Source organism: Hyperolius riggenbachi, chromosome 10 (assembly GCF_040937935.1).
Source record: "Hyperolius riggenbachi isolate aHypRig1 chromosome 10, aHypRig1.pri, whole genome shotgun sequence".
Lineage (NCBI taxonomy): Eukaryota > Metazoa > Chordata > Amphibia > Anura > Hyperoliidae > Hyperolius > Hyperolius riggenbachi.
The window spans coordinates 270,072,813-270,098,153 of record NC_090655.1 but is presented as its reverse complement, the minus strand read 5'-3'; the positions used below and the strand labels follow the sequence as shown (position 1 = coordinate 270,098,153).

Here is a 25,341-nt window from a genome sequence, read left to right as displayed (position 1 = left end):
TATACACCCCAATGCCTCAGTGCTGCACCCCAAATGTAAATTAGGAGATGATTGGATACAGGTGTTTGGGCTGGAGGTGAGATGCAGGAATTCTGGGGTGGAGAGGGGGACAGGTTATTGTTATATGTGTTACAGTCACTGCTATATACACCCCAATGCCTCAGTGCTGCACCCCAAATGTAAATTAGGAGATGATTAGATACAGGTGTTGGGGTTGAGTTGAGATACAGGAATTCTGGGGTGGAGAGGAGGACAGGCTATTGTTATGTGTTACAAGCACTGCTATAGGCACCCCAATGCCTCAGTGCTGCACCCCAAATGTAAATTAGAGGGAGATGATTGGATACAGGTGTTTGGGCTGGAGGTGAGATACAGGAATTCTGGGGTGGAGAGGAGGACAGGCTATTGTTATGTGTTACAATCTCTGCTATAGGCACCCCAATGCCTCAGTGCTGCACCCCAAATGTAAATTAGGAGATGATTGGATACAGGTGTTTGGCCTGGAGGTGAGATACAGGAATTCTGGGGTGGAGAGGGGGACAGGTTATTGTTATATGTGTTACAATCACTGCTATAGACACCCCAATGCCTCAGTGCTGCACCCCATATGTAAATTAGAAGCAGATGATTGGATTCAGGTGTTTGGGCTGGAGGTGAGATGCAGGAATTCTGGGGTGGAGAGGAGGACAGGTTATTGTTATATGTGTTACAGTCACTGCTATAGACACCCCAATGCCTCAGTGCTGCACCCCAAATGTAAATTAGGAGATAATTGGATACAGGTGTTTGGGCTGGAGGTGAGATGCAGGAATTCTGGGGTGGAGAGGGGGACAGGTTATTGTTATATGTGTTACAATCACTGCTATAGACACCCCAATGCCTCAGTGCTGCACCCCAAATGTAAATTAGGAGATGATTGGATACAGGTGTTTGGGCTGGAGATGAGATACAGGAATTCTGGGGTGGAGAGGGGGACAGGTTATTGTTATATGTGTTCCAATCACTGCTATAGACACCCCAATGCCTCAGTGCTGCACCCCAAATGTAAATTAGGAGATGATTGGATACAGGTGTTGGGCTGGAGATGATTGGATACAGGAATTCTGGGGTGGAGAGGGGGACAGGTTATTGTTATATGTGTTACAGTCACTGCTATAGACAAATGTGGGAAGCTGTTGCTGGAAACGATTCTGTGTTATGTAACAAAATAAATCCTATTAGAATGGAAATCTGATGCATCTCCAAGTATCTCTCCTGTGAGTAAAGCTGCTAATAAAGTTATTCCTCTGGATAATGTGCTGAATATCAGCTGTATATTGTTCCCACAGTGTGACGTGTTTTGTTCCTCTGCATGTGATGTTAGATGTACTATTAAATGCAGCAGTCAGATTACTGTAATAAATAAATTGCATTGTTAGAATGTATTATATTAAAATATTTTTCAAGCACAGGTAAGAGAGTTGAACATTCATTTGCATATATGGTTATATTATCAGTAATATCATGTAAGCGTAAGCACAACAAGTGAACCAAAGTCTGGAAGAATTAGGACTCAGCCACACTAGAAGCGCTTTTCTGAGAGCTTTGGGATTGATTAGCACTTTGACCGCTTTTTCTGAGCCCCTTTCAAAGTACCTCGACCATGTTCTTAGACCTGTGTTGGCTTTTGTGCCATCTTATTTGAAGGACACCACCCATGTCCTGCAAATGGTGCAACAGTTAGAGTGGAGGAGGGGGGACAGCCTCGCCACCATCGATGTGGTAAACCTGTACAACAGGATACCGCAGAAAATGGGGGTTGGGGCTGTCCTCGAACACCTACAAGACTGTGCTTTGAAAACTGACGCAGAAAGTCGTTTTCTGGGTGATTGCCTTTTGTTCCTTTTAGAACACAATGCCTTCAGATTTGAGGGGAGATGGTACAAACAAATAGCAGGAACAGCAATGGGAACAGCGGTAGCTCCAACTTTCGCAAATTTGTTTTTGGCGAAATGGGAAGCAGAGTATATCTATGGGGAAAGAAATCCCTATAGATATGATCTGAGAACATGGTCGAGGTATGTGGACGATGTGCTTGTTATTTGGGCGTCCACCAGGGACAGGTTTGAACGTTTTATGAAATATCTGGATGACAATGCCATGAATATGCAGTTCACAGGTGAATGGGGAGGTGATCGGGTCGCTTTCCTTGATCTCACAGTGGAGGTACAGGGGGATGCCCTCATCACTAAAGGGTATAGGAAGAGCACAGCAACAAATTCAGTGCTACATAGTAACAGCTATCATCCCCCACATGTAAAAACGACTATCCCCTATGGTAAATTTTTGAGGCTAAAAAGAAATAATGCAAATATAGAAGATTTAGAGTTACAGTCAAAAGAAATGTATCAGAGATTAATTGAACGGGGTTATGAAGCTGGAACTCTCGATAGGGCTCTGGAGAGAGTGAGAGAGCAAGATAGGGACCAGTTGTTGGGGCGGACTGGGGGTGGGGAACCCACAGATAAGAGAGCGAAGGATAGGGACAAGTTTGTCTTTGTGTTTGATTACACACCAATGTCAGGAAAAATTAAAAAAATCATTTCCAAAAATTGGTCTATTTTGGAGCGAGATACGGGGCTAGGAGATAAAGTTCTTAACGCACCCATTATAGCCTATAGAAAGGGGTTTACCCTGAGTTCTATGGTCACACAGAGCGAGCAAATTCAGCAACAACAGGACAATTGGCTGAGTAGTGGGAGAACCGTGGGAAGTTTTTTTCCCACATGTAGTCATATGTTGAGAGTAGCAAACGTTAGGGTAGGACACCTGAATCTCCAGATCAAACAATTTATTACATGTAGAACGGCATTCGTTATGTATGTGCTCTTCTGCCCTTGCCTCCGGTATTATATCGGTGAAACCACACGCCCTATGCGTGAGAGACTCGTGGAACACATCAGGTCGGTCAGAAAATGTGAAGGTGGAGTACCTAAGCTGGTCGAGCACTTTAGAGTAGCGCACGACAGCGACCCTTCACTATTGAGGATGGTAGGGTTGGTACATGTCCCAAGTCCCAGACGGGGAGGGGATAGAGAGAGAATATTGTTGCAGCGTGAAGCATACCTTATTTCTAAAACCGAGGCCATAGGTCCGTTAGGCTTTAACGACAAAAACGACCTTGGTGTGTTCCTTGAGAGATAAATGTAAGGTTATCTTCCAAAATGTAAATACCAATTATATGTCCCAACCTAATTGAAAGGGGGAGGGGGTGCAGTTTTTTTTTGGGGGGGGGGGGGCGGGGTGTTTGGGACCTTGTTTCCAAAGAATTGGGATATCCCTTGTGTCGGAAAAATGATTAAATATTTATTGTTATGTATAAAAGTAATATCTCTTAATTGTCCTTTCTCTGGGATGAATCTTGGGCTATTCTTTCTATCTAAAGTCACGGTGACTTGTTCACTATGTTTTCCCTTTCCTCTCCTAATCCAGATGATTACATTATATAGTGATTACATTATACCTCTTTTTTGGATGATCCTCTCCAGGTTTGAGATTCTGCTGCCTGGCCATTTGCTCCCCCCGTTGAATTTACAATCCTGTGGGCAATGACAACAATTGTTGTCGGTACAGCTGCATAATATGTCCCACGCGTACGAACTTACGTCTAGTACGCATGGTTCAGCCGTGGGACGCAGCTGGCCCAAAGACGCTATGAGCGCATGCGTACTTTTGTCCGCATGCGGCCGCGTCATGCGTACAGGAGTTCTGGATTGGCCGGTGGGATCACATGAGCGCACCCAGAAGTGACATATGAGGAAGCGCTGTCTTGTCGGCGTGGAGCCTCTTTCCTCGCTGCTAAGATCACTACTGGTCCGTGATGATGCATCTTTGATGTGAAACAATTGTTGACCGAGGGGTCTCTATGCGGGGTGCACCTGGATGGGGTGAAGTATCGTCTTTATTGCTACATCTGTTGGAAGAGTTTGCTGATGCAACATTAAACACAGAGGTGTGCATTTTACTGGTGCCCACGTTTTCTTTCTTACTTGATGGAATTGACTACTTGTTCTTTTTGAACGTGGAGGCACAGAATAAGTTTGCAAGAGCTGTGTTTTGATCAAGAGCTGATTAAGTTTCCCTGAAGGATTCATTGTGTGTGCAAGTCTTTAAATTGCCTTTGAAATTGTGATATTACAGCACTGAAAAATCAATGGGCTGTTCACAGTGCCCACATTGTGTTTGAGTAGAACGCTGCACGTTCAATGAAAGTGCAGCATGCTGTGCGTTATACTCGTATTTGGCTGCGTTAGACTGTTTGCACATGCTCAGTAATGTTTTTTGTTTTTTTTAAAATGTGCCGCATGCGCCGTTTTCGTTTGATCCATATGCATCAAAAAGTATGCATCAAGAGACGCATAACGCAGTTCAATGTAACGTCCAACTTCAAAGCTAACTTGCGTTAGGGGACCGTTATGCGACCTTAACGTCGCATTAAACGCAACGTCTTAGTGTGAAAGAGCCCTTACACTTTCATCAGGATTCTGCATAGGGAGGGAGGGAGCCGCCTTTCCATCATCAGGGGCCTGTAGGCATGTGCCTACAGTGCCTTTATGGTAAATACAGCCCTGATTACACCAGAAGAAGAGGGTGATAGCGGAGTATTAGGAGCTAGTAAACTGATAGAATGAGGGAGTATAAACAGAATAACTATGCTGTGTCACCCCGAGAGTAAGACTTCTTTCAGAAAAGTAACAGCTGTGTTGATGGGCAGCACGGTGGCGTAGTAGTTAGCACTCTTGCCTTGCAGTTCAGGATCCCCTGTTCCAATCTGCGGGCACTATCTGCAAGTATATCTGGATTTCTCCCTACAGCCCCAGGTGCAATCATTCCCACAAGCAATTAAAGGACAACTGTAGTGAGAAGACTATGGGGGCTGCCATACTGATTTTCTTTTTTCCACTTCCATGGTTTGAGACCGTATATCTACAGGGGTTGGACCAAATAATGGAAACGCCTAACATTTTGGCGTCATAATCTTTGTTGTTATGTTTTAAAGGGAAGGTCCAAGCAAAATAAAAAAAATGAGTTTCACTTACCTGGGGCTTCTACCAGCCCCATGCAGCCATCCTGTGCCCTCGTAGACACTCACGGCTCCTCCAGTCCCCCGCTGGCAGCTTGCTGACCTCGGAGGTCAGCAGAACGCATTGCGTACATTTTTACACATTCCCGCTAGTGCAGGAACATTAACACATACATTTTTATGCATTGAACCAGTAACGCGTAAAAATGTATGTGTTAATGATCCTGCATTAGCGGGAATGCGTAAAAATGTACGCAATGCGTCCCGCCGACCTCCGAGGTCGGCAAGCTGCCAGCGGGGGACTGGAGCAGCAGCGAGTGACTACGAGGGCACAGGATGGCTACATGGGGCTGGTAGAAGCCCCAGGTAAGTGAAACTCATTTTTTTATTTTGCTTGAACCTTCCCTTTAAGCAATCAAAACTTGCCATGTTAAATTTTTTTTGTTTATTATTTTTGTAATTTGATGTTTAACTAAAATAATTGTTTTTCTACAGACATTTAAACCAAAGTTTGTTATAATAATAAAAATAATTTATAAAAATGGCAGATCTCTGACTTTCAAAGAGGCCAAATTGTTGATGCTCGTATGGCAGGTACTACTGTAACAGAAACTGCCCGAATGCTTGGCATTTCAAGAGTTACTGTCTCAAAAGTAATGACTGCCTTTTAAAGCGAAGGAAAAACATCCTCAGCTAAGCACAGTTGTGTCCGAAAGTCGAAGTTGTCTGAGGGAGACCATCGGACTCTAAATCGAATTGTTAGAAAAGCTCGCAAGACCACGGCTCCTAAAATCACTGCAGAGCTGAATGAACACCTACAGAACCCAGTTTCCACAAAAACTGTTAGTCAGGAGCTGCACAAATCTGGATTCCACAGAAGAACTGCAATTAGAAAACCTCTGCTCTCAAAGACAAGCGTTTCAAAGTGTTTAGAGTGGTGTAGAAACCACCAGAATTGCTCCCTCGAGCAGTGGAAAAATGTGATTTTTCTCTGACGAATCATCGTTTTCCAACCTTCGGCCGAGTGTATGTTTGGAGACAGCCAAAAGAAGCATTTCATCCAGACTGCCCCAATGATTTCCCTTCATGGAAGAATTAACAGCCGGGACTATTTAGGAATTTTGGGTGGCCAAGTTCATCCTATGGTTCAAGAACTGTTTCCGGAGGGGAATGCCATCTTTCAAGATGATAATGCCCCAAATCCATACAGCTAGAATTGTTAAAGAATGGCACAAGGAACATTCTAATGAAGTAGAGCATCTCATCTGGCCACCACAATCCCCAGACCTCAACATTATCGAGCATTTATGGTCGTTTTTAGAGATTCAAGTAAGAAATCGATTTCCACCACTATTGTCTCTAAAAGAACTGGAGGGTGTTTTAACTGAAGAATGGGCTAAAATTCCTTTGGAAACAATGCACAATGTGTATGAATCAATACCTCGGAGAATTGAGGCTGTAATTGCCGCAAAAGGTGGACCTACACCATATTTAAAGATATTTTGTTGCTTTTCAAGGTGTTTCCATTTATTTTGTCCAACCCCTGTACATCCCGCAGGACTTCAGTTCTTGCTCAGGGATGTATATATTTGACTCCCACGCTCGTTCTCATCGCAGTCGGTTAGTACGGAGATCCGTGAATGGGAACACACGTCTTATTCACCGATCTTAGTGCCCGTGTCAATGATCGCCGGCATCAATGAGATGCTAATCGGTCCCTCACCGCCTTCCCAGGCTGCCTGGATACTCAGCTCAGGGCAGGTACATAACGCTCCCAGTAACAGGAGCTCACACGGCCGATTCACAGAGTTAATGGGGCCTCTAGCGGAGGGTTCAGGTGGGGACTTGTTAGCCTGGAGGAAACCTCAGGATTGTATAAAAAAAAATTCTAGGTCTCAGGTATACTTTAAGAGAGAACCATACTTGTATATAGAAGGGCCCCAAGTTTGGTAGAAGGTCTAAAGAATATGGTCTGACCTTCTGGTAACAGGTTTTTTTCCCATGTCAATAATGTACAACTTGTGAAGAAGGTAGGCCAAAAAGATCTGAAGAGGTGTTCTCATACACCAATGAAATGATGCCAAATACCCCATGTAGTGGTAACTAGGGATGCTCATTCAGATTCCCCGGAAATGCAATTTCCGAAATTCCGATCGGAGATTGCATTTCCGCATCGGAATGCGGAAATCGGTAATGCAAGTGCCGTAGGCGGATTTCCGCCGGAAATCGCGGAAATTTCCGCTGGAAATCGCGGAAATTCCACCCGACTTTAACATCGATTTTCTCAAAAACTATAAGGTCTTTTTGAAAACTTTTTTGCATCTTGTTCACAAGATTCAGTTTAATAAACCCTGAAAATTTGGTGTGTCTAGGACTTAAGGGGGCTTTGCTATTAACCGCTAAAGTCGGCGGATTTTTACTGTAATGTAAAATGCAGAAAATCTGCATCTGCCTGTTTTCTGCATTTTACATTACAGTAAAAATCTGCCGACTTTAGCGGTTATTAGCAAAGCCCCCGTAAGTCTTAGACACACCAAATTTTCAGGGTTTATTAAACTGAATCTTCTGAACAAGATGCAAAAAAGTTTTCAAAAAGACCTTATAGTTTTTGAGAAAATTGATGTTAAAGTCGGGCGGAATTTCCGCGATTTCCGGTGGAATTTCCGCATTGGAATGCGGAAATTGATAGCGGAATCGGTAATTGGTACATGACGGAATGCGGATTTACCGCTGAATCGGAAATTGGCATTCCGACCATCCCTAGTGGTAACTGTGTAGTCTACCTCCTATGATGGGACATAATATGTAGGTAGGACCGCTAGGATGTTAAAAACGAGAGTAAAGGAGCAGATTAGAACTATAAAAAGAGGGTTAACTGGGCATCGTGTATCAGATCACTTTAAGAAATATCACGGATGTAATCCAAAAGATCGATCATTCTGTGGATTGGAAATGGTAAAATTATAGCTGGAGGCTGTGTAATAACAAAGAGCGCAAGCTATGGAAGAAACTAAAATGATTTACAATATTGGGGTGTTTGCCGCCAGGAGGCCATAGCATAGATTTGGATTTAAAGAGGGACTGTAGTGAAAATAACGATGAATAAAATTGCTTATTTAGGACAATATTCATTTTCCCCAATTTACATTCTGAAATATATCACTGATGGTGACATCATCTCTGCCAGGTGATCTGTACGGAATGTTTGTTACTGAGAGTTCTATGCAGAGAGGGAGATGCGTGATTTCCCACAATGCAATGAGGTTCACAGACAGCAAACTGCCTGGACCATGGTCATGACATCACACTGTGGGAGGGGTTTCACCACCATATCATCCACACAGACCCCTCTGATGATTTATTTGAGAAAAGGTAGATATTTCTCACGGGAAAGGGGATATCGGCTACTGATTGGGATGAAGTTCAATTCTTGGATAAAGTTCCTCTTTGAATTGCTTTATTGCCAGTAATTAGAAGTAGGATCACACACATAATGCAGTTATCATTCACTGACACAAGCCTGTACACAGGCAGTTTGTGTGGCAGATTTTGCTGGAGAGGTTACCCTCATTCGAATTTTGGTCATGCTTTAAAGCAAGCCTGGAATAGTGTTAGACCTGAACTTTTGGGCCCCTCGTGTCCTGCACGGAAGCAGAGGGATAACAGTGATTTTGTGCGGCTCATCACGAGGTACGGGACCCATTGGAACAGTCTGCACGATCTTTGGATGAAATTGGTCGATCCTTATGACATCCCCGGAGGTAGTGGAGATTGGGTCCCCGACCTATAATTACGGCCTGCAGGGCCCCCAATCTCCATGGCCGCTCAGTGCGTAGTGAGCTACAACCAAGGCCATCTACATGGCTACAGAGACACATCTGAAATGGAATGTTCAGGTGCTCCAAGGCCCCATTCACATCTGAAATCACAAAACTCTAGCTGTTAAAAGTAGCGTTTTACACAAGTGATTTTACCGCGATTAGTGTGGTAAAAATCACTGGACACTTCCGTAATTCAGAGTGATCGTGATTTGGGCTTTACTAAGCACTGTACTGTGATCACTCCAGGATCGCAGCAAAAAAGTTGCAGGTAATGCATTTTGCGATTGGTGCTAATAGCAAAACGCCCGCAATCAGCGCCAATCGCGGCAGTGAGAACACTGCCATAGGGTAAAATAGCACTAGTGCTTTAAAAAGCGCTAGCGTTTCGGTGATTAGCAGGAGTTGCCTATTAATCACAGTAGTGTGATTGGGCCCTAAGTGTAAGCTCTGTAAAAATTATGTTAAAAAAAAGTGTAAGCTCTGTCCCTATGTTGATAGAACTAATATTTCTTATGTTCATACAAGAGAAAATGAGTATTCAATCAATTAATGTATTAATTGTGAGAAGGAAAAAGTTGTATACATGTTGGAATATCCATGTGGACTTAAATATATAGGGAAAACTAACAGACCCGTAACCACTTTACACCAACTACAGTCTTTACCTTTTAGCGCTCTTCCCATTCATTCGGCAATAACTTTATCACTACTTATCACACATAAAATATCTTGGGCTTGATTCCCTAAGCTGTGCAGCTTAATGAGAGCAGACAGTGTTATAATGCCTTGCGCACACTATGCAGCCATAGTGTGTGCAATGAAATGACGCTGTGCTCAGATAATGTTAAGGGCGCTTTGTTACACTTAGCGAGCATCCACTGAGCGCGCCCAGAGCCTGGCATTCCAGTATCTTCAAAGTACGAGATTCCTGCAGTTTGGCCCTGTAGGCTGCCTGTCACACTCTGATCAGTATCAATCAGTTGATTGTTCGGTCAACTGATACCGATGTTTGTCTCACTGTGTATGGCCGCTATGTGGTTTACAATGGATGAGTGTCTATTTACAAGGGGCAATAATATGCATTGTTTCCCAATAATGCTTTGGAAACTACTGAAATATGCCAGCTACTTGTCGGGGATCTAAGAAGGAATCTGCTCTATAAGGCTGATTGCTGTGAGCTGCCAGTACATGTGTGCAGCCCTGCCGCTGATTAATGAATGAAGCCTCCCCCCTGTCCAATCCATGGACAAGGGGCTCTTCCCCACCTCCAGTCCCCCAGGAGGAAGTGTGGGTAACAATTCCTGGGGGGGATTCATGGTGGCATCTGGGAGTCCCCTTTAAAAAGGGGACCCCCAGATGCCCACCCCCTCCCAGGAGAAATGAGTATAGGGGTACAAAGTACCTCTTACCCATTTCCACAAAGGGTTAAATGAAATAAAAATGCAACAGCGAGAAAAGTATTTTAACATTTTTAATCAGAAGTACTTGCCTGTACCTTTTTTAAAAAAAAGTTCCCACACCAATATCCTCGTAAAGGTCCCACCATGCTAATATCCTTTATCTTGCAATCTTCATTTACATCTTGATTGAAGATCTCTGCACAACAACGCCATACAAGCCGCTCACTGCTCTCAGCTAAACTATAGGGAGTGCAGAATTATTAGGCAAATGAGTATTTTGACCACATCATCCTCTTTATGCATGTTGTCTTACTCCAAGCTGTATAGGCTCGAAAGCCTATTACCAATTAAGCATATTAGGTGATGTGCATCTCTGTAATGAGAAGGGGTGTGGTCTAATGACATCAACACCCTATATCAGGTGTGCATAATTATTAGGCAACTTCCTTTCCTTTGGCAAAATGGGTCAAAAGAAGTACTTGACAGGCTCAGAAAAGTCAAATAGTGAGCTATCTTGCAAAGGGATGCAGCACTCTTAAAATTGCAAAGCTTCTGAAGCGTGATCATCGAACAATCAAGCGTTTCATTCAAAATAGTCAACAGGGTCGCAAGAAGCGTGTGGAAAAACCAAGGCGCAAAATAACTGCCCATGAACTGAGAAAAGTCAAGCGTGCAGCTGCCAAGATGCCACTTGCTACCAGTTTGGCCATATTTCAGAGCTGCAACATCACTGGAGTGCCCAAAAGCACAAGGTGTGCAATACTCAGAGACATGGCCAAGGTAAGAAAGGCTGAAAGACAACCACCACTGAACAAGTCACACAGGCTGCAACGTCAAGACTGGGCCAAGAAATATCTCAAGACTGATTTTTCTAAGGTTTTATGGACTGATGAAATGAGAGTGAGTCTTGATGGGCCAGATGGATGGACCCGTGGCTGGTAAAGGGCAGAGAGCTCCAGTCCGACTCAGACGCCAGCAAGGTGGAGGTGGAGTACTGGTTTGGGCTGGTATCATCAAAGATGAGCTTGTGGGGCCTTTTCGGGTTGAGGATGGAGTCAAGCTCAACTCAACCAGTCCTACTGCCAGTTTCTGGAAGACACATTCTTCAAGCAGTGGTACAGGAAGAAGTCTGCATCCTTCAAGAAAAACATGATTTTCATGCAGGACAATGCTCTATCACACACATCCAAGTACTCCACAGCGTGGCTGGCAAGAAAGGGTATAAAAGGAGAAAAACTAATGACATGGCCTCCTTGTTCACCAGATCTGAACCCCATTGAGAACCTGTGGTCCATCATAAAATGTGAGATTTACAAGGAGGGAAAACAGTACACCTCTCTGAACAGTGTCTGGGAGGCTGTGGTTGCTGCTGCATGCAATGTTGATGGTGAACAGATCAAAACACTGACAGAATCCATGGATGGCAGGCTTTTGAGTGTCCTTGCAAAGAAAGGTGGCTATATTGGTCACTGATTTGTTTTTGAATGTCAGAAATGTATATTTGTGAATGTTGAGATGTTATATTGGATTCACTGGTAAAAATAAATAATTGAAATGAGTATATAATTGTTTTTTGTTAAGTTGCCTAATAATTATGCACAGCAATAGTCACCTGCACACACAGATATCCCCCTAAAATAGCTAAAACTAAAAACTACTTTCACAAATATTCAGCTTTGATATTAATGAGTTTTTTGGGTTCATTGAGAACATGGTTGTTGTTCAATAATAAAATTCTCAAAAATACAACTTGCCTAATAATTCTGCACTCCTTGTATAGCTGAGAGCAAAAGCATCTTTAAATTTCCCTCCAAGGCTCACCATTAACAGGTTGGTTAAGGAACCAATGGGGAGACTTGGAGGGAAATTTTAAAGATGCTTTTGCTCTCAGCTATACTAAGTATAGCTGAAAGTGCATCCTATGCGGATTCTTTACTGCCGGCTCCTGCTGTCCTCTCCTCCTGCCCACACCTATTACCATCAGCCATGCTGGCACCTAGTGCACCCATAGGTGCACTGGGTGTGGGTGACAGGTATGGGAGGCAGACCACTATGCCACCGTGCTGCTGTATTATGCCAATTTTCACCACCTGCACCTGACCTGTAATATATTGTACCCACCCCGACCTGTAAAACTTTTTATAACCTGCAGTCTTTGAACATATGATGTGACTAGTTACTGCATCTTGTGCAGTATATTCATGGCCCAGAAAAATTAAAGTACCAGGGCCGTGAAAATAAGTCTATAGCGGTTTGCGCCTGCTGCGCGCTCCCATTGTCGCCCGTTCACGTATAGATGAATGAATGGGAACTCTGTTCACATTCATTAATCTAAGTCGATGATTCAATGAACACCGGTGTCTATGAGACGTCTGCATTCATTGCATCTTCCTGTTACATTGCCATGCATTACTTCTGATTCACGTCCTTGTGTACGTGAATTGGAAATAACGACATCTTGTGGCCAAATAGTTAATTACACCAAAAACACAGTTATAATAATTATAAGAGTCAGTGTTGGGATTTTTATTAAATATTTCCCTCCCACACCCTCCCATTGTACCCAAACACTTTTTTTGTGTATATGGGGGGAAAAAATTACACAAAAAAATACATAAGTACCCTAGGGACTGAACTTTTTTAATATTTATGTCTACAGGGTATTTTACTGTTAATTTTTAATTTACGGGCTTGTAATTCGTGATGGCGCAAAACTGAAAAAATGCACCTTTATTTCCAAATAAAATATTGTACTAGGGAAATTTTTTAAATGTTGCAATAACCGGAACAAATGGGCAAATAAAATGTGTGGCTTTTATCCACAGTAGAACGTTTCATTTTAACACTATAATGGCCAAAACTGAGAAATAATCTTTTTTTTTTCTTCTTAACATTCCCATTAAAATGCATTTAGAATAAAATAATTCTTAGCATAATGTACCTTCTAAAGAAAGCCTAATTGGTAGTGGAAAAAAAACAAGATATAGGTAATTTCATGTGATTAAGTTATTGGCAAAAGAAAGGGAGGAACGCTGACAGGTGAAAATTGCGCTGGTTCTAAAGGAGTAAAAACCCCTCAGTGGTTAAAGCAAGCCCATACAGGAAACAAATACATTGTGAAGAAATACATCCATAGCATATATCACAACTCGGGGAATAGCTCCTGCTCCAGCCACTTCTCACTCCACTGGCTGTCAGTCATTGGTGGAGGCTTCAGTATTTGTAAGTGGGGGTGGATGGAAAGCTGCTCTTACGCTCTTTGAAGTCCCAGTTCTCTGGAGAATTATAGCTGAAAGAGAGAGAGCTGCCGGCTTGCACTACCTGCCTTGTTCTTCTTTGAAGTAGAGCTTGCAGCTGTGGAACATGTCAAGTCTTCAACAAACAACTGGCCAATTCCCTGCAGAGTTCTGCATAATTATTCCTCAGCTCTTTCTTCTACCACCTTCTGAAGAAGGAGCTGGTTCCTCCTAAGAGTGTTGGGGTCGAGGTCTAACAAAGATTGTTGGCTTCTTCACATTTCCTTCTCGGCCCTCTGTGGCTTCACTTACTTCCTGTAGAAGAGAGGAAATACGAGGAATTGTTGCTAGAATACAAACATACCAAACAGCTTCTGGAGCAAAGGGTGACACTAAAGCCTCACACACACGCCTGAACTGCAGAGGGTGACACTAAAGCCTCGTACACACGCCTGAACTGCAAAGGGTGACACTATCCTCGTACACATGCCTGAACTGCAGAGGGTGACACTAAAGCCTCGCACACACGCCTGAACTGCAAAGGGTGACACTATCCTCGTACACATGCCTGAACTGCAGAGGGTGACACTAAAGCCTCGTACACACGCCTGAGCTGCAGAGGGTGACACTATCCTCGTACACATGCCTGAACTGCAGAGGGTGACACTAAAGCCTCACACACGCCGGAACTGCAGAGGGTGACACTAAAGCCTCACACACGCCGGAACTGCAGAGGGTGACACTAAAGCCTCGTACACACGCCTGAACTGCAGAGGGTGACACTAAAGCCTCGTACACACGCCTGAACTGCAGAGGGTGACACTAAAGCCTCACACACACGCCGGAACTGCAAAGAGTGACACTATCCTCGTACACACGCCTGAACTGCAGAGGGTGACACAAAAGCCTCACACACACGCCGGAACTGCAGAGGGTGACACTAAAGCCTCACACACACGCCTGAACTGCAGAGGGTGACACTATCCTCGTACACATACCTGAACTTAGTCAGCTGAGGAGGCCAATAAAAACCACCTCAGCTGACAATCAGGTGTATTTAACAACCGCCTCCTCCCTTCCCCCATGCAGATCCCTGGTGATGTCTAGTGTTCTCCTCTTCCGCCATCCTCATATGCAGATCCTTGGTGGTGTCTAGTGTGCCCCCCCCCCCCCAAGCAGATCCCTGGTGGTGTCTAGTGTGCCCCCATTATCCCATGCAGATCCCTGGTGGTGTGTAATATGTCCCCCCCCCCTCCCTCCCGCATGCAGATTCCTGGTGGTGTCTAGTGTGCCCCTCCCACCACTATGCAGATCCTTGATGGTGTCTTGTGCTCCCCTTACCTCATGCAGATCCCTGGTGGTGTCTAATATGCCCCCTCCCTCCCCCATGCAGATTTTTGGTGGTTTCTAGTGTGCCCCTCCCCCTCCCACCACTATGCAGATCCCTGGTGTGCCCTTCTCCATCCCTTCCCCCATGCAGATCCTTAGTGGTGCCTTTTGTGCCCTCTTCTCACTCTTTTGAATCCTCTACACATATCTATCCCTGGTGATGTGTAATGTACCCCCAGTAAATGCGAACTACATTCCGGTATACAAGACATCTGTGAAACCTCTGGAATATTTTTTATAATGTGCCACTAATGAGGTATTTAGTATTCCTTTATATGTCTTGGCCACACAATTGTCACCCACCTTCCAGGTTCTTTATGACCCTGGGATTGCTGGTCTTCATCGCTTGGTACAAGATGTCCTTGTCAGAGATGCTCCACCCTCTACAGATTCTATACAGAGATCTCATCTTTTCCTGGTCTGTTTTTTCAGCCCTCACTTTGTCATACTCTTCTCCAGTCAGCAGTCGTCTTTGTAAGAGATGGTCCAACACTGGAGTAACTGTGGTTATATTCTGAATGAGCTGCTCCTGATGCTTATCCACAAAGTGCTCCTCACCTGTGGATTAGTGCAGATATACAAATTATTAATATATTAGCCACAGCCACAAATGCTTATCACATTGCAACATAGCTCCAGCTGCCTGGAACAACAACAGAGATATTCTCAGGCAAAACTCCCCCCGGGCCCACTCTGGGCCGTTTTGGGGGGCAGAAGGGGTCACAGCATGAGGGGAAAGCGTGGCCACACATCAGCGGGGAGGGGCAGCCCCACCCCCCAACTCTGCCTCTCCCCTCAGCATCAATCAGTGGCAGCGGCAGGAACACATACCTCCTTCCACCGCAGAGGTCTGATCTCTAAGTGATTCACACTACTTCCTGTTTAAACAGGAAGTAGCACCAGACGTTTAGAGAGTGGAACCTCCGGCGCGTAGAACGCATTAAGGTATGTCATTGTTCCTGCCCGCCGCTGCTGCCACTGAATGATGCTGGAGGGAAGAGCCTGGGGGGGGAAGCGCGCCGATGTGTGGCTACACTCTCCCCTCATGCTGTGACCTCTCCTGCCCCCCAAAACGGCCCTGAGCGGGCCCTAGATGTTGCAGGGCTGCAGTCCTTATTGTTACGCCCCTGGCATGTATGGATCGGACATGCTGCAAGATGTTGGCCCAACATACTCGATCGGGTGCACATCGGTATCAGGATGGGTGACAAATGCTTTGGAACACCTGGCGCTGTCCCCTTAGTGTAAAATGTGCACCCTGCAGTATACTTTACCTGTCGTTGTTTGGCTCTGGCTCTATCCACATACACAAGTCCCATGTGGCTGCCGGTGTATACGTGGGTGTGCGCCCACATTACGCCAGCAACCACATGGGGCGCATGTATGTGGACGGAGGATGGAGCCACAGCTAGCAGTGGACACCGGCAGGTCAAGTATACTGCATGGGGTACATTTTACATTGGAGGGGACAGCGCTGGGGTGGCGAGGCAGCAGATGTGGTGACACAAGGCTAATTATTGAGATATTTTGTGCTGAAATCGATCGGGAATTGGACTGTGGTGTATGGGTAGTTGACAGATCTCTCTCCGATCAGATCCTATTAGAAAGAGATCTATATCTTGGTCAATCTGCCCACACATCGTCTGATGTATGGGTGTCATGATTTTGCAAGCACCATTTGCGCAATCACATGAAAATACGCATGAAGGTGTGATGTAGAGTCCCTCTTTAGGCTCCCAGCCTCACTTGAAAAACAGGAAAGTATTCTGCATATCCAAGCCAGCCACACACCAGAGGAAATAGTGTGGTATTTATTCTGCACTAGAGAGTGGTCAATAAACCATGATGGCAGAGTAATTTCACATTCCTGGTCCCTACTTCGAAGAGGGACACTACAGCTAAGCCAGAACATCACCCGGTCATGAAACTATAAAAGTCAATGGGTTATTCACCATGCCTGTCCTTCAGAAACCCAGACACAATGTCCCTTAAAGAGACTCTGTAACAAAATTGTCATCCTTATTTCTTCTATCCTATAAGTTCCTATGCCTGTTCTAATGTGGTCTGTGTTACTGCAGCCTTTCCTAATTGCACAGTGGCTGTGTTATCTCTGTTATATGATCTAATCTTCTCTCTTCTGTCCGCTCTGTCGGCTGAGGCTGGAATGTGTGCAATGTGCTGCACAGCTTGTCATTGGCAGAAGCTATACACACCCACTCCACACTCTGTGTGAGTCACAGTCTGAGCCTATCACAAGCTGGTTAGTTTGTTTGTAAACACTGCCTAAAACTCTCAATTACAAGCCAGGATTGCAGCAGGGAGTGGCAGAAACAGCTCAGAGGGGCCCAGGAGAACATAATGAAGAGAATGGTATGCTTTCTATTGTAAGAATTTTAGAGTACAGATTCTCTTTAAAATCACCTGGTGCTTTCCTCAGCCCCCAGCAGCCGATCGGTGCCCTCGCAGCTCCGCTCCGATGTCCCAGGACCCGCCGGCGAGCACTTCCGGTTTGGCCGTCACCGGCCGACAGGCATGGGAACGCGAGTGATTGTTCGCGTTCCCAGCCTGTATATCGCCCCCTATGCTGCTATTGCGGCCAGGAGGTCGCAATACTGGTATTATTTTAAAAGGAAAAAACAGTATCTTTCTCAGTTTAGGTTCCCTTTAATTAGACTTTGATATGTACATAATTCCACATGGTGTCATAATTTGATGAATATTCAGGAAATTTGATGGGCGAAACAGTTTGCGATTTACAGGGAATAATACACCAAGATCAATACACCTTTTAAGAGGTTTATGATGCGTCTAGCTATCCCACAGGCTGAGATATCAATTCCCTAGACAGGGAAGGTGTTTGCAACAAACTATTACCCTCTCCCCCCGGAGGGAACGTATAACCCCCTCTCCATTGGTCAGCAACTAATAACCCCCCCCCTCCCCCAAAGGAAATAATCACCAGCGGTTGCAAAATCTTACAGCTGGGATGTGTGTAAGATGGCGCGCATGCGCAGTTAAGAACAATTCGTACAGTGCACATGCGCTGTATGGCAAGTTGCAAAATCTTATGGGTGGCAATATTTTTCATCACAGTAGCATACTTAAAGCCAGTAGGCCAATGCCACCACTCCTTCACAGCCGCCCACGTCACGATCACAATGATGGCCAATTGGATGATAGCAGCCACTGAGCCCTTAATACTTCCGGTTCTGGTAGTGGGTCACCACAAAGTCATTTACCATTCCATGGACCATTACTGGGTGAGATGCACTTTATATCAATAGTAAAAAAGGCAGCATTTTTTAACACAGACTTACTATTATTTAGGCCATCTTCAGCATAGTTTTTTCAATATGATGCCTACATGATTCTGCTTATGTATGCAGGAATGTTACCACTCACTCAGAAAGGGTTGCTTTCTGTCCAGGCAGCAGGCACTAATAATACTTGCAAACTATCTCTATTTATCAACCCCACACATACTCATCACAATCCTTCCCTTGCTACCTACTGCTTACTATTTATCTTCCTTATGCAGCACCGTTTAGATACAGTGTATATATATATATCCACTAATGCCATGTCTAATATTTTGTGTCAGTTATATTAATATGACATTGCATGTAATGGCTTAAGACCATAAGCTTATAGCCATTTTCTAAAAACCACTAATGTGCAGTTTTTTACTGATCAACATTGTGTAAATGTTAAGCTTAATCACTTTTAATGTAAGTATGATTTACTAGATTGGTTGCTTAGCCAAGTGTTTTTATGCCTTCCAGTTGCTCCTTTAATTGTCTGATGAAGCAGGATAGCACCTGTGAAACGCATTGTTTTGAGAAGTAGTCCAGTAAAGTGTATATTGAACTAAAACCAACATATTTGTGTCTTTTATTGGGGAGGTAAGTCCACCACTACCTATCTCTATCATTTTTAGCAAAAATTGTTTGTACTCTTATTGGTGCCTCTGAACGAGTTAACAGTGTTTTGGTTGTCCACCAGGGGTGTTGCTAGTCCCAAAGATCAGTAGCACATGCCCCGGATCTATTCCGGGGTGCCCCAAATGTCCCCCAGGCAGAGTCAGCCGTGGTGCTTCAATGGCGGGCATGCTGTCAGCTGTGGTGTATCATTCTGGGGTGTGCTGGGTGGTGCCTCTATGTGGGCATACTAGGTGCTGTGGTGCCATGCTGGGTGCTGTGATGCCTTTATGGGGGCATGCAGGGAGCTGTAGTTCTTCTATGGAGGCATGCTGGAGTTGTGGTGCCTGAATGGGAGGGCCCATGGAGGCATGGGAGGGGGGCCACTAGAAGGTCAGGGAAAGCTATGGGGGAACTGCCAGATAATCCAGCAGCAGGCCAGACACCCAGCAGGAAGCCAGAGCAGCCAGCACAGAAGCCAGGTGACTCTGTCTAGCTATGTTTCAGTGACGCTGCCTATTTATGTGATATGCTGCGTATTATTACCCCTATTCTTATTGTGGCACATAGAGAATGAAAAATAGTCCCTACAATAGGATGAGGTGTTTGCAAGGGGGGAAGCGGGGGGTTGGGGTAGTTTCATGGGGTGGGGTGGCTCCTCTCCCCTTACAAGTCACCAACTAATGTTGTTAGACCTGTCTGTGAAAATCGCACCATATTGTTCTATAATGTCATACACTGGTTTCCGGATCCATCCAATAATATTAAGTTATGGATTTCTAATGCTGCCCTTAAAACTGTTTAAAAAGACCCTCTTCCCACCAAACCAACGCAGGACATCAAATCTGACACCAGGAATATCATAGCGGAACTAAGGCTGGTTGTTCTTTCAACTTAAAGCTAGTGACTCCAGCTGCGAGGAGAGAGGCCTCAGTTTCCTGGAATCCAGAATATCTCTTCTTCAGCTCCTCAGGTCCAGCCTTGTCCTCACCCTGGAATGTCAGGGTTGGTTTGAGCAACCTACTGAAGGATTGCTGAGAGCCCCAGGCACTTCCAGGTTGTAAAGTCCAAGTAGGAAATTGCAACAGTTCCCTTCATCTAAATGTATATAAATTAGGCTGCGCTGAGCTGCTTACAGCTACTGCTGAAATAACAGTACAGGCAAGGACGCCTCCGGGGAAAACCAAGCTTACAATTCACAAGTCAACATTAAACTCACCTTCCTGGATCTTTAGCTGTGACATTGATCTTGTGACTTCTTCTATGTCTCCTGGAAAACAATTAGCATATGCTGAAGCTGAGGACACTTATGGGGCCCATATTCATCATCACTCTTTGTAGCATAATAACCTCCTTGGCGGTAACACCGAATCATGCTCGGGCCGGAAATCTGCTGCTCAGAGCGGTAACCCCGAACTGGATTCAGAGAAGGTGAGTAATGTGCAGGGCTGCTGCAGATCTATCTAGCGGTATGATTGTGAAGCTTGTGAAAAAATTGCACCGCTTTTAGAACCATAAATCTGGAAATAATTATACCGCTAGGGAGGTTAAAAACATCCAACACTGATAATTCAGTACGTTGGTAAATCTCTATTAAAAATATATTTAAAAAAAAGTTATCACATGGTCTGCGTCTCACTTGTCTCGGTAGACTACCTGCTACTATGATACGCTATTTTTTCATTATTATTCCATTTTTGTATTATTGATGTGTACATTTACAGAACTTTTACTGTATATCAGCCATTTGTCTACCCCAGCGGTGGGCAAACTTTTTGACTTGAGGGTCACATGGGGATCTCACGTTTGACGGAAGGGCCGGACCAGAATAGGAGTGAGTGTAGTGGAAAAATGGGTGTGGCCATGACAGGATGTGGGAGGGCTAGCTGTAACGAAATAGTGTAATGCAAAGACAGTGGGCCAGAGTTTTCTCCCAAAACACAGCTAGGCAAACTGACCCTAAAGCTAATTAGACAATGTTCCACAAACAGAAGATGGCAGCAGTCAGACTTCTCCGGCACAAAACAACACAGACAATGATGCAGGGCAATTTGCTGGGCTGGGGGCTTTGCTGTGTGCTGAGTTCTTTGCTGTGCAATTTGCTGGGCTGGGGGCTGGGCTGGGGGCTTGGCAGGGGAGGAGGGCCAACATAATTCCACCCTCCCTTTTCTTTCCCTGCTACTGTTGACTTTGGATGCAGCAGCAGCGCGTGTACAGAGCATGGAGCAGCAGCGCGTGTACAGAGTATGGAGCAGCAGCGCGTGTACAGAGCATGGAGCAGCAGCGCGTGTACAGAGCATGGAGCAGCAGCGCGTGTACAGAGCATGGAGCAGCAGCGCGTGTACAGAGCATGGAGCAGCAGCGCGTGTACAGAGCATGGAGCAGCAGCGCGTGTACAGAGCATGGAGCAGCAGCGCGTGTACAGAGCATGGAGCAGCAGCGCGCGTACAGAGCATGGAGCAACAGCGCGCGTACAGAGCATGGAGCAGCAGCGCGCGTACAGAGCATGGAGCAGCAGCGTGCGTACAGAGCATGGAGCAGCAGCGTGCGTACAGAGCATGGAGCAGCAGCGTGCGTACAGAGCATGGAGCAGCAGCGTGCGTACAGAGCATGGAGCAGCAGCGCGCGTACAGAGCATGGAGCAGCAGCGCGTGTACAGAGCATGAAGCAGCAGCGTGTGTACAGAGCATGGAGCAGCAGTGTGTGTACAGAGCATGGAGCAGCAGCGTGTGTACAGAGCATGGAGCAGCAGCACGTATACAAATCATGGAGCAGCAGTGTGTGTACAGAGCATGGAGCAGCAGTGTGTGTACAGAGCATGGAGCAGAAGTGTGTGTACAGAGCATGGAGCAGCAGCTTGTACAGAGCATGGAGAAGCAGCTTGTACAGAGCATGGAGCAGCAATGTGTGTACATAGCATAGAGCAGCAGTGTGTACAGAGCAAGGAGCAGCATCGTGTGTACAGAGCATGGAGCAGCAGTGTGTGTACAGAGCATGGAGCTGCAGCGTGTGTACAGAGCATGGAGCAGCAGCGTGTGTACAGAGCAGGGAGCAGCAGCGTGTGTATAGAGCATGGAGCAGCAGCGTGTGTACAGAGCATGGAGCGGCAGCGTGTGTACAGAGCATGGAGCGGCAGCGTGTGTACAGAGCATGGAGCAGTGTGCGTACAGAGCATGGAGCAGCAGTGTGTGTACAGAGCATGGAGCAGCAGTGTGTGTACAGAGCATGGAGCAGCAGCACGTATACAAATCATGGAGCAGCAGCGTGTGTACAGAGCATGGAGCAGCAGCGTGTGTACAGAGCATGGAGCAGCAGCGTGTGTACAGAGCATGGAGCAGCAGCGTGTGTACAGAGCATGGAGCAGCAGTGTGTGTACAGAGCATGGAGCAGCAGCGTGTGTACAGAGCATGGAGCAGCAGCGTGTGTACAGAGCATGGAGCAGCAGCGTGTGTACAGAGCATGGAGCAGCAGCGTGTGTACAGAGCATGGAGCAGCAGCGTGTGTACAGAGCATGGAGCAGCAGCGTGTGTACAGAGCATGGAGCAGCAGCGCGTATACAAATCATGTAGCAGCAGTTTGTGTACAGAGCATGGAGCAGCTCTGGAGAACTTAAAAGAGTCAGGTATGAGCACAGCCCTGTGCGCTGCTGTGTGAATGCTTCACTTTCCCCTTCATTACCAATGTCAGCTGTCCTCATTATTATCTGTATCCAAACTGCTCCTGATCGATCCTGTTGATGATCGGGAGCAGATCGGACATGTTAGAAATAATCATCAGATTCTGTCAGTTAGACAGGAAATTGTTTTGTGTTTACCCAGCATGATGTCCTACCAAATTATTATACTGTATTGTGCGTGGCTGAGGGACACCTTTCAGGAATCCCCCCCCCTTGTAAATCCTTAGTTTTCCTCAGCTACAGGATATCAATTTTACATGCATGGAAATTCCAGAGTCAGTTAAACAACTTTCAGAACGTGATCTGAGTTTGTTACTGGTACTGTAAAAGTTCCAATTTGTTGTAGATCTGCACCTTTCCTGTTGGAATTTTTTTTTTTTTGCAGTCTTTACATAATAGCAACCATGCTATACTTTACCAGACTATACCAGACTATCACCATGCTATACTTTACCAGACTATACCAGACTATCACCATGCTATACTTTGCTGACTTTGACTCAAGGCAATTGTGAAGCCTTGAAAGATCAACATTTTTGGTAACTGAGGGCACAGTCAGTGAGGTATTTGCATGTAGTCAGGAGGCGGCACACAGACTGTCCAAGCCAAGATATGCCACTGTGAACCAGCGATTTCTTTAATCGTTCAACCTGAGCAATCTGGGCACTTTGGATGACCTGTAAGTCCCTCGATCTCGAGGCCCTTTACAAGGCCTCATTTCTTGGTGAGTTGGGGGTGCAGGATGCTGCATACAATTGTTTTGGGGGTCTTGTGTTGTTTTTTTTTTTGTTTTGTTTTTTTAGAACTTTTGCATTTTGGTGAGCCACAGGTACATTGATGACATCCTGGTCCTGTGAACTGGGACCCCACACCATATCACAGAGTTTATTGCCTGTTTGAACAACAACAGGAGAAACCTGAAATATATGTTAGATTTCGATTCCCATTCAATTCAATTTTTGGATATTTGCATTACACTCGCATATGATGCTTGAATAACTACAACAATAATAACTACTGTACAGAAAGGCTAGGGTGAGTATTGCATTACTATGTGCAAACAGCAGCCATCCACCTCATACCATCCATGGTATCCCAATGGGCCACTCAGAGGAATTCTAGCCAAACATTGGTATTTACTATTGAGCGACCCCAATATTGGCCATCCCATGCGCTTTGAAATATTTTGATTCAAACGATTTGACTAAAATAAATTTTGCTACTTTTAATAATATTTGGCTTAAATGGAACCTGAAGCGAGAGGGATATGCAGGCTGCCATATTTATTTCCCTTTAAGCAATACCAGTTGCCTGGCTGTCCTCCTGATTTTCTGCCTCTAATAATTTTAGTTATAGACCCTGAACAAGCATGTAGCAGATCATGGAATTTCTGATATTATTGTTTCTGGTTCAATTCAGACATTACTGCAGCCAAATAGACCAGCAGGGCAGCCAGGCAACTGGTACTGTTTAAAAGGAAATAAATACGGCAGTCTCCACATACTTTTCAACAACACAGAGTAAGAAACCCCTCCCCTTCTCCCTTTTATAAAGGCCTGCATGATCTATCATGATTGGCTGCTGGGGAAAGGTGTGCATTATGGGAACAGGTTGGCGTTTCCTTTACTCCCCAACCATCCTTTTCCTGCTGGAATTGTCTCGAGGAGGCATTTTGGAGATGACCATCTCATTGTTGAGCCAGTCCCTTACAACTAGTCCATTATCTGGTTATTTCTACTGGTCAACTCTAGCTGTCCTCTTTATAACAGAATGCTATAGATTTACACTGTCTGTACTCAGGGCCGGCGCTTCCATTAAGGCAAGGAAGCATGGGCGTACCAATAAAGGATGCAGCCCATGTGCCCGCGGGCCGTTTTGGGGGGCTGGAGGGGTCGCAGCATGAGGGGAAAGCTATGGCCACACTCGGCGGGGAGGGGGGAAGATCCCCCCTCCCTCACCTCGGGCTTTCCTCTCTGTGCTCCCCTCCAGCTTCAATAGCTATACAAGTGCAGCGGAGCGGCAGGCAAACCTACCTTCCGTGCGTTCCAGCGCGGACACTTCTCACTCTAGTGACTGACGCGACTTCCTGTATAAAACAGGAAGTAGCGTCAGTCACTAGAGCTAGCAGCGTTCGGACGCACGGAAGGTATGTTTGCCTGCCGCTGCCCGCCGCTCCGCTGCACTTATATAGCTATTGAAGCTGGAGGGGAGCACAGAGGAGAAAGCCCAAGGTGAGGGAGGGGGGGCCGTCCTCCCTCTCCGCCGAGTGTGGCCATAGCTTTCCCCTCATGCTGCGACCCCTCCAGCCCCCCAAAACAGTCACGAGCGGGCCCCGGGGGAGGGGGCCATGGGGGGAGGGGGGCCCACTCACAATTTCTGCAGGGGGGCTCGGGGGCTCTTAGTTACGCCTCTGCAAGGAAGGCAATTGCCCCAGGGCCTCGAGCACTGTAGGGGCCCCTGCCTCAACATTAGTGTGGTCGCGCTGCCACCCCCTTTACCCACGTGGGCAGAACCCCGACCTCCCTGCTTATTAATCTGCGCTAAAAAATATAACCTCTAGCAGGGCCCCAGCACTAGAGCAGCATTTGTACTTTACCTGTCTCGGCTGCTGTGCTGGAGCCGCTTGCCCGTCTTCATTCTACTTCCTGTGTGACCGGGCGCATGTTACACGTGTTATGAAGCGCCGGGTCATACAGGAAGTAGAAAGAATACGGGCACAGCAGCCGAGACAGCTAAAGTACAAATGCTGCTCTCGTGCTGGGCCCCCGCTAGAGGATATATTTGTTAGCGCAGATCAATTAGCAGGGAGGTCTGTGTTCTGGGGGGGTGGGGGTGCTGGG

At 45.8% G+C, this 25,341-nt stretch overlaps 3 protein-coding genes across 4 annotated transcripts in view; 1 reads left to right on the top strand and 2 right to left on the bottom strand.

The window, feature by feature from the left end:
• The window catches only part of LOC137535392 (zinc finger protein 665-like), a 976,927-nt gene that overhangs the window by 412,651 nt on the left and 538,935 nt on the right, over positions 1–25,341 (top strand). The window lies entirely within an intron of this gene.
• The window catches only part of LOC137535857 (uncharacterized), a 532,348-nt gene that overhangs the window by 100,413 nt on the left and 406,594 nt on the right, over positions 1–25,341 (bottom strand). The window lies entirely within an intron of this gene.
• LOC137535431 (apoptosis-associated speck-like protein containing a CARD) lies at positions 13,301–24,556 on the bottom strand. The gene is made up of 4 exons (XM_068257267.1): positions 24,535–24,556; positions 20,045–20,095; positions 15,212–15,466; positions 13,301–13,834 (listed from the first exon to the last, which is right to left on the bottom strand). Exons 2-4 carry the CDS (start codon positions 20,067–20,069, stop codon positions 13,824–13,826), a joined length of 291 nt encoding a protein of 96 aa, XP_068113368.1. The 5' UTR covers positions 20,070–20,095; positions 24,535–24,556; the 3' UTR covers positions 13,301–13,823.